At 34.6% G+C, this 18085-nt stretch overlaps 1 protein-coding gene across 8 annotated transcripts in view; it reads left to right on the top strand.

The window, feature by feature from the left end:
* REV3L (REV3 like, DNA directed polymerase zeta catalytic subunit) overlaps window positions 1–18085 on the top strand; it is a 175455-nt gene that overhangs the window by 77668 nt on the left and 79702 nt on the right. For 6 of the 8 annotated variants that reach the window (XM_025295025.3, XM_025295021.3, XM_025295023.3 and 3 more), the window contains 6 exons: window positions 3367–3461; window positions 4025–4129; window positions 5115–5199; window positions 5284–5435; window positions 12940–13059; window positions 15712–15949. In XM_025295025.3, the coding sequence (XP_025150810.3) occupies window positions 3367–3461; window positions 4025–4129; window positions 5115–5199; window positions 5284–5435; window positions 12940–13059; window positions 15712–15949 (795 nt within the window). The remainder of the gene's footprint in view (window positions 1–3366; window positions 3462–4024; window positions 4130–5114; window positions 5200–5283; window positions 5436–12939; window positions 13060–15711; window positions 15950–18085) is intronic. The other 2 variants (XM_025295022.3, XM_025295024.3) reach the window with 2 other exon arrangements.

Raw genomic sequence — 18085 nt, 5'->3', positions numbered from 1 at the left:
TAAAATGAATGGCCTACATATATTTGCAGGCTCAAATTTATTTTAGTTTTTTAAAAATTACTTCTAATTGGAGAATTACTGCTTTACAATATTGTATTGGTCTCTTCCACATATAAACATGAATCAGCCATAGTTAAACATATGTCCCCTCCCTCTTCAACCTCCTGCCCACCTCCCATCATATCCCACCCCTCTAGGTTTTTTTTTCTATTTACTGAAAGGAGTTTTTTAATTTCTGAAAACTACTTCCTAAAAGATGATGCTGTTAAAGTGCTGCACTCACTATGCTAGCAAATTTGGAAAACTCAGCAGTGGCCACAGGTTTGGAAAAAGTCAGTTTTCATTCCATTTCTAAAGAAGGGCAGTGCCAAAGAATGTTCAAACTACTGCACAATTGCACTCAATTCACATGATAGCAAAGTAATGTTCAAAATCCTTCAAGCTAGGTCTCAACAGTATGTGAACCAAGAACTTCCAGATGTTCAAGCTGGATTTAGAAAAGGCAGAGGAACCAGAGATCAAATTGCCAACATCCACTGAATGATAGAAAAAGCTAGAGAATTCCAGGAAAACATCTACTTTTGCTTCATTGACTACGCTAAAGCTTTTGACTATGTAGATTACAACAAACTGTGGAAAATTCCTAAAGAGATGGGAATACCAGACCACCTGACCTGCCTCCTGTGAAACCTTCATGCAGGTCAAGAAGCAGCAGTTAGAATCGGACATGAACAATGAACTAGTTCCACATTGGGAAAGGAGCACATCAAGGCTGTATATTGTCACTCTGCTTATTTAACTTATATGCAGAGTACATCATGTGAAATGCTGGGCTGGATGAAGCACAAGCTAGAATCAAGATTGTGGGGAGAAATATCAATAACATCAGATATGCATATGATACCACTTTTATGGCAGAAAGCGAAGACGAATTAAAGAGCCTCTTGATGAAGGTGAAAGAGGAGAGTGAAAAAGCTGGCCTAAAACTCAACATTATATAAACAAATGACATTCATTCCCATCACCTCATGGCAAATAGATGGGGAAGCAATGGAAACAGTGACAGACTTTATTTTCTTGGGCTCCAAAATCACTGTGAACGGAGACTGCAGCCATAAAATTAAAAGATTCTTGCTCCTTGGAAGAAAAGCAATGACAAACGTAGACGCGTATTAAAAAACAGACATTACTTCGCCTACAAAGGTCCATACGTGGTGTGCTTCATTACTCAGTCGTGTCCACCTCTTTGCGACTCCATGGACTGTAGCCCACCAGGTTCCTCTGTCCATGGGGGTTCTCCAGGCAAGAATACTGGAGTGGGTTGCCATGCCTTTCTCCAGAAGTTCTTCCCAGCCTAGGAATCGAATCCAGGTCTCCCACATTTCAGGCAGATTCTTTACCGTCTGAGCCACCAGGGAAGCTTAGACATGTATGGATGTGACAGCTGGACAATAAAAAAGGCTGAGCGCTGAAGAATTGATGCCTTCGAACTGTGAGAAGACTCTTGAGAGTCCCTTGGACTGCAAGGAAGTCAAACCAGTCAATCCTAAAGAAAATCAACCCTGAATATTCATTGAAAGGACTGCTGCTGAAGCTGAAGCTCCAGTACTTTCGCCACCTGATGGGAAGAGCCGAGTCATTGGGAAAGACCCTGATGCTGGGAAAAAATTAAGAGCAGGAGGAGAAAGGGATGACAGAGGACGAGATGGTTGGATGGCATCACCAACTCAATGAGTTTGAGCAAACTCATTCACAGGGGAGGGTGAAGGGTAGGGAAGCCTGCCTTGCTTCAGTTCATGGGGTCACAAGAGTCGGACAGATCTGAGCACTGAATAGCAACAATATCCTTTCCCTAGTAACACCTCCTATTCTGAATGTCTGAAGTAGTTTTTAATAAGGGCAGGAAATAATTGTAAGTTTCTACTGTGAAATTGCATTTTTAAATATTTCCTCCCTTTGTCACAAATCATCTACTGGAAAATTCACCCTTGAAATTTATAATTCTTTCAAAATTGTGAAACATTTTAGTATAAAGGAGAAAACTATTGGCCAAAACTATTTTATTTGATACTTTATTTCATGGAATAACTTATTTTGTTAAATTAGACAAGCTGTATTGTGAATTACTTTTTCTGAAAGTTAAAGAGATGGATATACTGTGATAGTTTGACGAATGTCCCTCCTCAGTGGTAGAAAGATATATGTGTGTTGTGTCTGTATATCTGTATCTATCTGTGTGTACAGATAAATTATAAAAATTCTTTGTTTTAACAATTGCTTATGATCCATCAAAATTTATACCTATGGCTGATTCATGTGGAGGTTTGACGGAAAACAACAGACTTCTGTAAAGCAATTATCCTTCAAATAAAAAATAAATTTTTAAAAATAAACTTATTTCTTAGGTATGGACAATGGAGAATGAGTTTTGTTAATACGATTCTCTTAAAACATGACCTTATGGTATCACCTCTTTTCCTGGCTATGATCCCAATACTGGACATGGGTGGTTTCACAGTTGTCATGTTATGGAAAGTTTTAAAGTATTCCCTAGCTCAGTAGTAGTCGTTGAAGGCAGAGAGAGCAATATCACTTGCCCACTTTTCAATATGTTTATTTCCCCTCAACTCTTGGTATATATTTCTTCCTAATTTTTAAAAACCATCCTTTTTAATTTTTAAAAGCCATCTTTTAATAATTGCTGAGATAGATGCCTCTGGGCAAGTAATTGCATATGTGTATGGTTTTTGATGAGTCCCCTCTCTTTTCTCTTTGTTGTCTTAACCCAGCTCGCTCTGGATATGACCCACATGCTGAAACATTGTATATTCCCTTTTATATATTTATATAATTTTATGTATTTATATATTGTTTATTTTTGGCTGTGCTGGGTCATTGTTGTTTCACGGGCATCTCTAGTTGCCGACAGCTAGGGCTACTCTCCAGTTACAGCTTCTCATTGCAGTGGCTTCTCTTGTTGAGGAGCGCAGGCTCTAGAGCGTGCGGGCTCAGCAGTTGCAGCTCCCAGGCTCTAGAGCACAGGCTCAGTAGTTGTGGTGCACAGGCTTAGTTGCCCCACAGCATGTGGGATCTTCCCCAGAGCAGGGATTGAACTCATGTCTCCTGCATTGGCAGGCAGATTCTTTACCACTGAGCTACCAGGGAAGCCCTGTATATTCCTTTTATATAAAATGTAATGAACCAAAGTATGTAAAATGATCCCAAAAAGATCTCTGTAGAGTTATCAATTGATAAATATCACTGGCTTTCTGGTTACCCTTTAAACATGAAAAATCATTTAAGAAAAATCTTAAGAAAATGTTCTCTTATGTAATTATTGTGTCTTTTGATACTTCTTTAATACAGCTCTTTAATACTGGAAGGTGTTGAACCACAGAGTACTTGTGAATTAGAAGTGGATGCTGTAGCTGCTGATATCTTAAATCGGTTGGACATTGAAGGTATATACACAGTTATTCTTAATGTATATTTTTATTTTTAAAAATCCATGACCAAAGAATGGAAAAAGTATGGAAGAAAATATCACTAGGGAAGTGAAATTAAAGGAAAATGTAAAATATTATGAATATTTTTTTTCCTGTTCCCTGATGAGATAGTCATTTTTTCATTTATGCTTCATTCATATGAGTCTGTTTGTATAAACATAAAGTAAGTGTGACACTAAATAAATAAATTAGCCATTATAAAAGAATTTACTATGCTCTGCCTGCTAGTTTTTTTATTTTCAGATTATGTACCAGGGAGGGGACTTTTGGGTCTGTTGACTATCATCAAATGTTTGAATCTTATTCACTTGCTGGGGTTTTAGGGAACTAGTAAGGAAACTAAAAAGGGAGTAATATAGTAAATGTAGGTTGGGATAATTTGTTTTATTACACAGAGTGGGTAATTGTTTTTCTTAAGGGCAACATTTATTTTTTTTTAATGTATGCATTTCTCTTTTTTTTAAGCAAGTAATTTTCACTTTGACCCTTGTTGTATTGAAGTATTATTGTGATTACAGCTCAAATTGGTGGAAACCCTGGTCTACAGGCCATATGGGAAGATGAAAAGCAACGGCGAAGAAATAGAAATGAAACTTCTCAAATAAGTCAACCTGAATCACAAGGTACAAGCCTAATAATACTCTGATGATATTTTTTTAGCTGGATATTTTAATGAAAAAGTACAAGCCATTGAATTTTTACCTTGACATTAGATTTTGCTTTTCAAACTGCATTTAAATTTTCTACATATTTTTCTTCCTATTCTCATTATTCTTCACATCCAAAGTGTCACTCATTGTCTCTCATAAGAAATTGACATCTTCGTTGGCCTTGGTTTTCATTCTACCTTTTTCTCCTTTTTCATTCTCTAGTATGTTTTAACCTTGGCATTTCCAAATGAGCTATAGAATACTTACAGAAAAGCATGAATCCCAACTTAGAAACACTGTTTAGTTCATTAAGCTTTGAAAATGTAACCCATGAAATTCTGTCCCCAAATTATTTCTCTGGGTATGTCATAAATTCTGACTTTGATTAACTTGTACATCTCTGAAGAAAATACTCATTTGATTTGTTACTAAACTTTGATACATTCAAAAAGAATTGGAAGAAATTTTTTAAATGCCATGGATACAACAAATTATTAAATAAAACTAAAAGAAGAGAAGACAGTTTAAAAGGCAAATGTATTTGAAATACAGTAGTAAGCCTACACTGAAGTCCAATTAAAATTTGTGTTATAATCTCATGGACACTAAAAATCCTTTGATAAATTTTGAATGCCTTTTATGCCTTTTAAAATAGAAATATTTTATAAAGGAAAAATTTCTAGGTTCATGGTGTATGATAACATTTTTAGATAGAAAATAATGTTTTTGTTTTTAATTTATAGAACTTAATCTTGAAATGACTTTAAATGCTTAATTTTATAGCTTCAGTAACAACCATTTCCTTTTTGTTTGATTTATATAATAGGACTGTTTTTAGGTGGTGTTATATGTGTCAAATATAGGAAATTGCTACCATTTTAAAAGGTACTCTAGTAAAAAGGTAACTATTTCATTCGTTTGCTGTCTACATTTTTTAATGAACTTTTAAAATTCAAAGATCGCAGGTTTGTGCCAGCAACAGAAAGTGAAAAAAAATTTCAGAAGAGACTTCAGGAAATTCTCAAAGAGAACAATTTCTCTGTGTAAGTGGTTATTTATTATAGATCTCAGAACTAATTTTATTGCTTTGTTATGTAGTTTTTTATAAAGGATATGTTTTAATTAAGCAGAACATTATCAGGATCTGTGGACTACAGCGATGGATCCCAGGAGTTCTCTGCTGAATTAACATTGCACTCTGAGGTTCTGTCTCATGAAATTCTTCCGTGTACACCAGCTAATATGGTAGAAGTCCACAAAGATTCAGAGTTGAGCAAAGGTAAGGGTTTTCCTGCAAATATACAGAAAATACCATTATAGACATCCTGTGTATCTAGCACTGAGATATTAGTATTTAGTTGAGTTAGCTCATTTTTTTTTCCTAAGAACTAAATATCATTGATGTAGCAAAAACCTCTCTCATTCCTTTACCTTTTCTTAATTTCTAGAGGTAAGCATCATTCTAAAGTTGATACAAATTGTTAAACCATGTATGATTTTATGTGTTCTTACATAAGTATGTCCACAACAAATACTATTATTTTAGGTTTTAAATTTTACTTAAATGGTGTCCTTCTTAGCATAGATTAAGCAATTTGCATTTTCCATTCAACATTATATTTTTTAACAATTTAATTGAGGTATAATTTACATGACATAAAATTCACTCATTTTAAGTGTATAATCCAGTAATTTATGGTAAATTTACAGAGTTGTACTAACATCTCCATAATTCAATTTTAGAACAGTTCCTTCACCTCAAAAGACTCCAACCCTAAGTAACCACTAAGCTACTTTCTTGTCTCTCAAGATTTATCTTTCCTGGGTAAATCATGTAAATGAAGTCATAAAATATGTGATCTTTTGTACTTTTTTACTTAGCATAACATTTTTCATTTTTTCCATACTGTAGATCTCTATCAGTATTTCATTACATTTTATCGCCTAATAGTATTGCCTTGTACCAATATATTTTATTGATTCATTCATTAGGTGATGAATATTTGAGTTCTTCTCACTTTTGGGCCCTTAAGAATAATGCTGTTCTGAACGTTTATGTCTTTGTGTGGATATATATTTTCATTTTTCTTGAGTGGATATCAAGGAAGAGAATTGCTGGGTCATTTGATAAATTTGTGTTTAATTTTTAATAAATGGCCAAACTGTTTTCCTAGGTGACTGCACTTTTAAATTCCCATCAGCAGTATATGAGGGTAAGAGCAGTATGAGGACCTTACATTCTCACTAACACTTGTTATTATCTGTCTTTTTTTATATAGCCATCCTAGTATGTGTGAAATGGCATCTCATTATGGTTTAATTATCATTTCCCTCATTAATAATGATGTTGAGTATCTTTTGTGTCAGCAGTAATAACTTTGAAATCTGTTCTCGTTCTTACATGTTTGTAGGTCACTCATTTTAGCTGCTGATTAGCATTCTTTTGTAAGACTAAACAAGTTTATCTGATTCTCTACAACGCTTAGGTGGTTTTCACTTTTGCGCTGTGGTTAGCAGTGTCACATCTGTCACCTTGTGGCCATGTGCAGGAGTTTCTCTACAGAAAACATAGAAAAGTATAATTTGCCAAGTCTTAGGGTGTATGTATTATTAAACTCTACCTTGCTGTTACTGTTAAGTCATTTTAGTCGTGTCCGACTCTGCGTGACCCCATAGACGTCAGCCCACCAGGCTCTCCTGCCCCTGGGATTATCCAGGCAAGAACACTGGAGTGGGTTGCCATTTCCTTCTCCAATGCATGAAAGTGAAAAAGTGAAAGTGAAGTTGCTCAGTCGTGTGCAACTCTTAGCGACCCCATGGACTGCAGCCCACCAGGCTCCTCTGCCCATGGGATTTTCCAGGCAAGAGTACTGGAGTGGGGTGCCATTGCCTTCTCCGAAACTCTACCTTAGATAGCATCTATTCTATCAGGGTTTCTGTAATGCAGTTAGCTTTTACATGGTTGGTAGTTAAGAGTGTAATGAAAGTTTTATTCAGAAGTTATGTTTTTTATGCATACAATTTTTCTAGGCAGGGGAGTCAGAATAGCAGGAGTAGAATTACCAACCTTCAGCAGGAAAGGAAAAGCCCTCTTTTCACTGCTGCATGGGCAGCAGAGGCACTCTTGACTGTATTAAACAGCAGCTAGAAATGAGCACCTACATCCACCTAGTGCTTCCTCCTTCCCTAAGAGTTGCGTCTTAGCGTTGTGCCCTCTGACTCAGAGCAAGTTATACCCTCTCCCAAGTACTTTAATGGCAGCCTTTTGGATCGGAGCTCTACTTTGATTTGCTTTGTCTTAGCATCTACTAGCCCCATCCTAATCAAAATGTACTCAGAATTTCCATACTACTATTTCCTGTGCATTTTTAATATCTACTATGACAGCTTCCAGCCATACTGAGCTGCCTGCCTGACTGAGCAGTTTATTTCCTGGGGTACCAATTATTGATTTTGTTAGTATTCTCGTTACAGAGTTGCATAAATTTTGTCTTACCGTTTAATTTTCCTTATAAGCTCCATTTTAGTGCTCAGTTTTTCAGATTTTGAGGTATGTTAACAATAAAACTATCACATTTTATTACAGAATTGCTCTATGAAATGATTATACCTAAGTTTATATTCCCACAGAATGTTAGAGCTTTTACTTCCCTACATCCTCAACAATATTTGATAGTGTGAGATGCAAACATTTTTTGCCATTCTCATTCTTCAGAATCTGCATTTCCTGATTACTGGTATTTATAAGCATTTGGGTCTTTCTGTCTGAGAATTGCTTATTCATGTTCTTTGCTCATTTTCTATTGCATCAATCGTTTTCTTACTAATGTACATTTCTTACTAATGTGTAGAAATTCCTTGTATTTTCTAGATATCAAGCCCTTGTTAGTTATATTTATTGTAGAGATATTTTCTGAGCGACTTCACTTTCACTTTCATGTATTGGAGAAGGAAATGGCAACCCACTCCAGTGTTCTTGCCCAGAGAATCCCAGGGATGGTGGAGCCTGGTGGGCTGCCGTCTCTGGGGTCACATGGAATCGGACACGACTGAAGTGACTTAGCAGCAGCAGCAGCAGACTTGAACTTTATTTTTAGTCTTTTTTCCCATTTTCTTCCCTTTTTTAAAAAGAGTGTTTTGTATGTCTTTTTAGCATTATATTTAAGAATTTTTTTCCTTTACTGTTTGGTTTTGGTACCTGATTTACAAGTCATTTCCTATCCCGCTGTAATGAAAATTTTCATCCTTAAGGTTTATGTGTGCTTACAGTTGGTTTTCCACATGTAGGTCTTCAATTCATCCTACATTTTACTTGTGTACATAGTAAGGATCTTACTGTATCTGTTTTTTCTAGGTATAAAGAGCTAGTTGTTCCAACACATTTATTGAAAAAAAATTGTTTTCACTGAATTCCCCAACCTCAGTTGTGCTCTCATGTTAATATCATACTGTTGTAATTACTGTTGCTTTGTAAGTATGGGTATATATCAGGGGCAGATCTCTGAATAGCTTCAAAATTGTCTTAATGACCCTTGGATCTTTTAAAAAGCTCTCCCATGTTAATTATAAGATCAGATTGTCTTGTTTCTGAAGAGAACTTTGTTGAGATTTTATTGGAAAATTATTGAATATATAGACCAATTTAGAAATATTTTAAATCTTTCTATATACCAAATTATCTCATTTATGAGCATGATATATTTCTCAGTTTATTTGGTCTTCTTCCTTGTCTTTAAGCAAAGCTTTGTGGGTTTTTTTGTAAAAATATTTAATATCTTTTGTTAGGTATATGCCAGGTGCCTCCTAATTGTTGCTGTTGTAAATTTATCTTTCAAAAATTATATCTTCTAATAGCTGATATTAGGATCTTCACTGACCTTGTGTGTCAGTCTTATATCCAACAACTTTTATTAGTGTTGATGATTTATATCTGTTTCATTGGATTTTCTGTGTAGAGTCATTATCAGAAAATAATTTTTACTTCCCTTCCCATCCTTATATTTTTTTAATGTTTTAATGCACTGCTTAAGAACTCTACAATAATGTTAAGTAGAAATCATAAAAGCGTTCTTCCTGGCTTAAAAGGGAATGTTTTTGTATTTCATCATTAATTATAAATTTTACTACAGGATATTGGTAGATATGGAGAAGGCAATGGCACCCCACTCCAGGACTCTTGCCTGGAAAATCCCATGGATGGAGGAGCCTGGTGGGCTACAGTCCATGGGGTCGTGAAGAGTCGGACACGACTGAGCGACTTCACTTTCATTTTTCACTCTCATGCATTGGAGAAGGAAATGGCAACCCACTCCAGTGTCCTTGCCTGGGGAATCCCAGGGACGGGGGAGCCTGGTGGGCTGCCGTCTGTGGGGTCGCACAGAGTCGGACACGACTGAAGAGACTTAGCAGCAGCAGCAGCAGCAGCATTGGTAGATAAATTTTAATCAGTTTATTAAATAGCAATTAAATCTTCTATTTCTTGCTTGCTAAGGAAAATTTGAGTTTTTAAAAGCAAGAATGGATATTAAGTTTTACCAAGTTTTTCTTTCTGAATTTATTGACATAATCAGTTTTTCTCTTTTACTCTGTTAATATGGTAGTCACTTAATAACATACCTAATGTTAAACTGTCCTTGCACTCCTGAAACAAATCCTTGTTTGTCATAATGTGTGTTTTTTTAAGCATGGCTGTGTTTACTTTGCTAATAATTTTGTTTAGGGTTTTTTTTTTTTCTTCCAGGAATTGAGAAGCATTCATACTTTAACCCCATTAAATGCATTGTAGAGCTTTTCCTGTTTTTCACCTCTCCTTTCAAGAATTTTTATTGGATTGATATAGTCTATTTTTAGAGATTTGATACATCTCATCTGTAAAACCATTCAGACTTAAACAGGTTTTTTTGTGGCTTGATTTTTATGTGAGGAGGAGGGTAGTAAGGGCTTCCCTTGTGGCTCAGATGGTAAAGAATCTGCCTGCAAAGCATCAGACCCAGGTTTGATCCCCGGGTCAGGAAGATCCCCTGGAGAGAGGATGGCTACACTCCTGTATTCTTGCTTGGAGGATTCCATAGACAGAGGAGCCTGGAATCCATGGGGGAAATAAAGGGTGTAGATTTTAAACTATTAATTTATCTTCCTTAATTGTTACAGGTTTACTCAGGTTTTTTATTTCTGTTTGAATCAGAGTTTATATCATATTTTTCCTAAGAAACTGCCCATTTAATCTGAGTTTTCCATATTTTTGGTATAAAGTTGCTCACAGTGTTCCTTTAATATATCTCTTTTACCTTTGGCACTTCCCCTTTTATTTCTAATGTAATTTATTTACTCTTTCTCTGTTTTGTTGTGATCATTCTTGCCAGTCTTACCTATTTTGTAATTAGTTTTAAAACCTGCTTTGTTTTCACTGATCTCAGTTTAGGGGTTTTTTTGTTTTTTTGCTTTGGGATGACCTGTTTTTTTGTAGTTTTCTTCTTTGTTCTTTCATCTTGATTAAACACTCTAGCTATGTCCTGGGTTGAAAAATTGATTTTCAAGTCTGAATATCAAGGGCAGAAAAATAGAATCCGTGTGGGGAACAGAGTAGTCCAGGTGGGGAACAGAGTGGTCCCTGTGGGGAAACGTGTGTGGGTTTATTTCTGAGCTGTGTATTCTGTTTCATTAATCCATATGTCTGTTCTTGTGCCAATATCATGCTATTTTGATTACTGTAGATTGTCTGAAGTCTGGGTGAGTTATACCTCCTGCTTTTTTTTTTTCTTCAGGATTGCTTTGGCAATTCTGGATCTTTTAGGAGATCCAGAATCTATATCCAAAGTATAAATTTTAGCCTTATTATGGTTCTGAGAAAAAGTCATGGGTATTTTGATAGGTATTGCATTAAATATATTGATTGCTTTGGGCAGCATGGCCATTTTAACAGATTTAATTTTTGTAATCCAAGAGCATGGAATATCTTCCCATTTCTTTAATTTATCTTCAGTTTCCTTTATTAATGTTTTATAGTTTTCAGCATATAAATCTTTCACCTCCTTGGTGAGGTTTATTCCTAAGTATTTTACTTTTTAATCTGATCTTAAAAGGGACATTTGTTTACGATCTCTTTCTGATATTTTATTGTTAGTGTAAAGAAATGCAAGCAGTTTCTGTATGTTAACCTTATATCCTCCTACCTTGCTGTGTTTGTTTATTAGTTCTTGTAGTTTGTGTGTAGAGTCTAGGGTTTTCTATATATCATGTCATACCATCTACATATAATGACAGTTTTACCTCTTCCTACCGATTTGAATACCTTTTCTTTTTCTTGTCTGATTGGTGTTGCTAGAACTTCCAATACTGTCTTGAAGGGAAGTGAGGGTCGACATCCTTGTCTTTTTCCAAATTTTAGGTGGAAGGCTTTCAGCTTTTCACCATTGAATGTTATATTGGCTGTGTATGTGTCATAGATAGCTTTTAGTATGTTAAGATATGTTTCCTCTTTACTCACTTTTGTAAGGGTTTTAATCATGAAAGATGTTGAATTTTATCAGATACTTTTTTCTGCATCTATTGAGATGATCATATGTTATTATCTTTTCTTTTGTTTTGATGTGGTAGATCACATTGATTGATATATGTATGTTGAACCATCCTTTTGACTCTGGGATGAATCTTAATTGTTCATGGTATATGATCTTTTTTAAGTGTTGTTGGATTCAGTTTTCTCATATTTTGTTGAAAATTTTTATATCAATATTCATCAAAGATACTGCCCATAAGTTTTGTTTTTTTGATAGTGTCTTTGTCTGGTTTTGGCATCAGGGTAGTGGTGGCTTCATAGCCTATCTTTGGAAGTGTTCCTTCCTCTTCAGTCTTCTGGAAGAGTTTGAGAAAAATTAGTGTAAGTTCTTCTTTGTATGGTTGGTAGAATTTGCCTGTGCAACCATCTGGTTCTGGACTTTTGTTTGTAAGGAGGTTTTTTTTTCTTTTTTTTTTTTTAATTACAGATTCTGTTTCATTCTAGTGACTGGTTGGTCTGTTCAAGATGTATTTCTTCTAGATTCGTTTTGGAGAGCTGTATGTTTCTACAAAGTTATCCATTTCTTCTAGGTTGTCTAATTGTTTGTGGTATTGTCTTATGGTTTTTTGTATTTCTGTGGTATCAGTTGTGATTTCTCCTCTTTGATTTCTTATTTTATTTAGATCTTCTCTCTTTTTTTCTTGGTGAGCCTGGCCAGAGGTTTGTCAATTTTGTTTACCCTTTCAAAGAACCAGCTGTTAGTTTCATTGATTTTTTTTTTTTTCTAGTTTTTTGAATCTCTCTTTATTTATTCCCTCCCTGATCTTTATTACCTCCTTCCTTCTTCCGACTTTAGGTTTTGTTTGTTCTTCTTTTTCCAGTTCTTTTAGGTGGTGGATTAGATTGCTTATGTCAACTTTTTTTTTTCCTTAAAGAAGGCCTATATCACTATGAACTTCGTCTAAGAGCTTGTTTTACAGATTTTAATGTACAGTGACTTTATCAGGGTAGTATAACTGTACAAACTAGGTACTTGATTTAGTGAAGAGATTGTAAACATTTAGTGATCACAGTTTCAGGTTTTGTTTTTTTTTTTTTCCTGTGTGACTGGTTAGGTTTCCTGTGGCTTTCATTAAGTTTATTATGTTTTATTTAACATATATCACTAATACTTCAAAATTTTAAATAGGTTTACATTGTAATGTTTTCTAATTTAAACAAATTGTAAGCAACTTCAGATTTAGGTCGTTTACTTTAATATTTTTGTATTCTTTGTCCTTTTAAGGTCACACTAGACCCACAGTGGAGGAAGCTCTTATTAATGAAGAAGCAATTTTGAACCTCATGGAAAACAGTCAGACTTTTCAGCCTTTGACCCAAAGACTGAGTGAGTCACGAGTTTTTTGTAAGCAACTATTCTGTCATAAATTTTCAGTATGTTAAATCAACAAAAGTGCATGTATCAGGTAGTATTTTTTCTTTTATTTGAAGAGGTTAAAGTTGCATGTTAAATAAATTCTTACTCAGTATAAGAAGGAAATCTTGCATTAAGAGAAGTATAGTTTCTTTTTTTGTTTTCCATACAACTTTTTCTGTTAAATAGTTGGAAAAGAAAATAATTCTCTTTTTCTTAACTTCACTTTGGTTGAAAGAGAACTATATTGCTTTAAGACGAAATGTGTTTATTTTGAATTAAAATTCTTCAAAGTTAAGTACATTAATAAAATACCATGATTAATTCTTTCTTAATAAGTCTCAGAAATTTCCCTGGACAACACCTTTCAAGCTATTAATTCTTGACTAGTATAGGACATAACAGTTATTTCTGAGTATCTTTTACATTTCCATAAATGCATTTTCATTAATATTATAAGCCATTTACTAGATTTCATTTCAGTAATTTACTCTAAATTACTGATATCTTTTTCAGAAATGTTTTTAAATTTTCATTGCAAAAAGTGAAATATCATTGAACTTCCCTGCATCTTGTTTTGCTCCGTATAACGATTTTATGTTTCTTGCTCACTTTGTCTTTCCATTCTTACTGTATCAAATGAGGTATAGCATCAAATGTGATCCTACCCCTCCACAGTATCCTCTCTTTGTTATTTACATTTTCATTTGAGTGGAAGATTAACTCAGTGACTAGGGACAATATCAAAATTACTGTACACAGTCATATTTCAAGAACATTTTATATGAAGGTAGGTAATTTTTTTCTTTTTCAAATGAATGACATGACATATAGAAAGAAATGATCCAAAGACCACATCTAAAAATTAATTTGAAGTTTATAATGTAAAATGTTTTATTTCTCTGAGTAAATAAATGTTATATGCCTAAATTATATTTTAGTTATAAAAAGACAGTTAAAGAAATTGAAAGAGAAAGGTATATTCTTATTTCATCATACTAAGTGAATAAAATGTATCACCAGCTGATATAATTTTCACTTATCTAAAGTTGCAAAAAATAGTCTCAATGTTAGTCAAAGATCTGAGTCAAATATATATAAATCATTTGCTAATATTAACTTTTTAAAAAGTATGTCAGGAAAAATAAACTGCGATTCTAGGTTTAAGAAATGGATTTTTGCCAAAATAGCCTCTATAAGCAAATATCTTCAATTTTGCCTTGTATTTGATAGCATGACAGAACTAGTTTCTTCATTGTAAACAAAGAAAACCTGAAACAATATATTCCCCATTTACTAAATTACTATATTTTACAGAGAAAAAGGTTGTGTACTAGATTAGAACAGCCTCCTTCTTTATATTTTTTTAAGATAATAACTTAATGGGATATAATTCACATACTGTAAAACTAACCTTTTAACTTATACAGTTCAGTGGTTTTCAGCATTTCATGTAGTTATGCAATCATTTTCACTGTCTGATTACAGAACATTTTTATCACTCTAAAAAAGAAACCCCATGCCCATTTGTAGTCCCTTCTCTCTTTTCCCTCCTCTCAGCCTCTGGCAATTTCTGATCTGTTTTCTCTTTTGCTAGATTTACCTATATTGGGCATTTCATATAAATGGAATCATATAACCTTTTGTTTCTGTATTCTTTTCACTAAGCATAATGTTTTTAAGGTATACATGTTTTCATGTTGAGGTATATATCAGTGCTTCATTTCTTTTTACGACTGAATAATGTTGCATCATATGGATATAAACCATATTTCATTTCTCTTTCCTTCAGTTGATGGATTTTTGAGTTGTTTCCACTTCTTTGTCTATTGTGAGTAATGCAGCTATGATTATTCATGTATAGGTGTTCATTTGGACACATGTTTTCACTTCTTTTGGGTATATACCTACAAATAGAATTACTGGGTCTCCTGGTAACTCTGTGTTTAACATTTTAATAAACTGCCAAACTTTTTTTCCCCCAGAGCATCTGCACCATTGTGCAGTTTGACCAGCACTATATGAGGGCTCCAATTTTTTCACATATTGTCAACACTTGTTATTATCTGTCTTTGATTTTATCAAACCTAGTGCATATGATGTGATATCTCAGTGGTGGTCTTCAAGAAGTAATGCTATTAATCACTTTTAAAGCTCTCCTGTGTTTTTCAGTTACAGGTTTTGTTTGATAATCCTGTGAGCTAAATAAATCTCAAATGAGGGATAAGGTGTTGACATGTTTCACTTAGCATTAATTCATATACTTATTATATATTTTATATTTATTATAATCATTTGTGATTATATTTCATTTAGTGCTCCTCAGCCTTACTTAAGCAGTAAGAGCTTGAGCAGCTTGTTAACATGCAAATTCCTGAGTCTTGCCTCAGAAATTCTAATTCAATAGATGTGAGATGGTATCTTAAGAATTTTCTTCTTAATAAGGACACAAAATCATTCTAGTACAGGTGGTCCAAGGGTCGTACTTGGATGGAAGAACTATATCAATACATAAATCTCTGTACCAGCTGCATTCTTTCAGCATGTGCCAGCATATATGATTCTTAATGTTTTATATATAATTGATCTGAATTATTTAGAAAATGTAAGTTATTTGTTGGCGATGCTTTACTTGTTTTGTAGTGGACAGTAGTCCTGATGAGGCTCTGGTACATCTTCTTGCTGGTTTGGAAAATGACGGCTATCACAGGGGAAGAAATAGGATGCCATCACCATGTCGTTCCTTTGGAAACAGTAAAAATCCTCAAAATAGCGATGATGAAGAAAATGAACCACAGATTGAAAAAGAAGAAATGGAGCTTAGTTTGGTAATGTCTCAGAGGTGGGACAGCAATATTGAAGAACATTGTGCCAAAAAGAGGTAACTTTTTAGTCATTTCAGTTCCTTTAATAACTTTCTGTCATTATCAGTGTTCTTTAATCAGAAATTCTTACTATTATTCATAATAAAAAGCACCTTATAAACTAAATTGACTTAAATCTCTTTTAAATAGTGCCTTGTTTCTCATGTGGAATAAACTTCATATTCCAAGTGAAATGAAATTTTGGTACATTTAAAAAGATTAAACCTAACTTTTTCCCCATTACTATTGAGGTATAAGACATACATCACTATATGAATTTTTGATGTACAGCATAAAGATTTGATTTATGTATATTGTGAAATGATTACCACAGTAGTTTCAGTCAACTTTCATCATCTCATAGATACAATAAAAAGAAATAGGGGATATGCATATGGAATGTAGAAAGATGGCACTGATGAACCTATTTGGAGGGCAGCAGTGGAGATGCAGACATAGAGAACAGACTTATGGACACAGTGGGGGAAGGAGAGAGTGGGATGAATTGAGAGAATAACATGGAAATATATACATTGCCATATGTAAAATAGATAGCAAGTGGGAATTTGCTGTGTGACACAGGGAGCTCAACCCAGTGCTCTGTGACAAGCTAGAGGGGTGGGATGAGATAGGAGATGGGAGGGGGGTTCAGAAGTGAGGGGACATATGTCTACCTGTGGGTGATTCATGTTGATGTATGGCAGAGGCCAACACAATATTGTAAAGCAATTATCCTCTAATACAAAGGAAAGGAAACAAGAAATGGGGGATTATTTCCTTGTAATTTGAACTGTTATGATTTACCCTCTTAACTTTCATATATGTCATACAGTAATGGTAACTATAGTCACTGTGTTGTACATTATATTGCCTAGTCTTATTTATAACTGGAAGTTTGTATCTTTTGACCACCTTGCTTAAATTCATGCTCTCCCCATACACCTAACTTAGAAATCATCTGTTTATATACACAGTATCAATATGTGTGTCCTAAATGGGACAAAATAGAAGTGCCTCCTTATCTCAGAAATTGAAAAAAGAAAGCCCACTTTCTGATATTTTGTTGTTAGTTGTATAGAGATGCAACGAATTTCTTTATATTAATTTTGTACCTGGCAGCTTTACCACATTCATTGATGAGCTCTAGTAGTTTTTGGTGGTGTCTCTAGGATTTTCTATATGTAGCATCACATCATCTGCACACACTGAGTTTTACTTCTTTTGCAATTTGAATTCCTTTTATTTTTCTTCTGTGATTGTTGTGGCTTAGACTTCCAAAACTATGTTGAATAAAAGTGGCAAGCATGGGCATCCTTGTCTTGTTCCTGATCTTAGAGGAAATGTTTTCAGCTTTTCTCATTGAGTATGATATTAGTTGTGGTTTGTCATGAATGGCTTGTATTATTTTGAGGCATGTTCCCTCTGAACTACAACAAACTTTGGAAAATTCTGAAAGAGATGGGAATACCAGACCACCTGACCTGCCTCTTGAGAAATCTGTATGCAGGTCAGGAAGCAACAGTTAGAACTGGGCATGGAACAACAGACTGGTTCCAAATAGGAAAAGGAGTACATCAAGGCTGTATATTGTCACCCTGCTTATTTGACTTATACGCAGAATACATCATGAGAAACGCTGGACTAGATGAAACACAAGCTGGAATCAAGATTGCTGGGAGAAATATCAATAACCGCAGATATGCAGATGACACCACCCTTGTGGCAGAAAGTGAAGAGGAACTAAAAAGCCTCTTGATGAAAGTGAAAGAGGAGAGTGAAAAAGTTGGCTTAAAGCTCAACATTCAGAAAATGAAGATCATGGCATCCGGTCCCATCACTTCATGGCAAACAGATGGGGAAACAGTGACAGGCTATTTTTTCGGGCTCCAAAATCACTGTAGATGGTGACTGCAGCCATGAAATTAAAAGACGCTTGCTCCTTGGAAGAAAAGGTATGACGAACCTAGACAGCATATTAAAAAGCAGAGACATTACTTTGCCAACAAAGGTCTGCCTAGTCAAAGCTGTGCTTTTTCCAGAAATCATGTATGGATGTGAGAGTTGGACTATAAAGAAAGCTGAGTGCCGCAGAATTGATGCTTTTGAACTGTGGTGTTGGAGAAGACTCTTGAGAGTCCCTTGGACTGCAAGGA

This window comes from Bubalus bubalis, chromosome 10 (genome assembly GCF_019923935.1).
Source record: "Bubalus bubalis isolate 160015118507 breed Murrah chromosome 10, NDDB_SH_1, whole genome shotgun sequence".
Taxonomy (NCBI): domain Eukaryota; kingdom Metazoa; phylum Chordata; class Mammalia; order Artiodactyla; family Bovidae; genus Bubalus; species Bubalus bubalis.
Note: the sequence above shows the minus strand (reverse complement) of the source record. Positions and strands in the feature narration are given on the sequence as shown.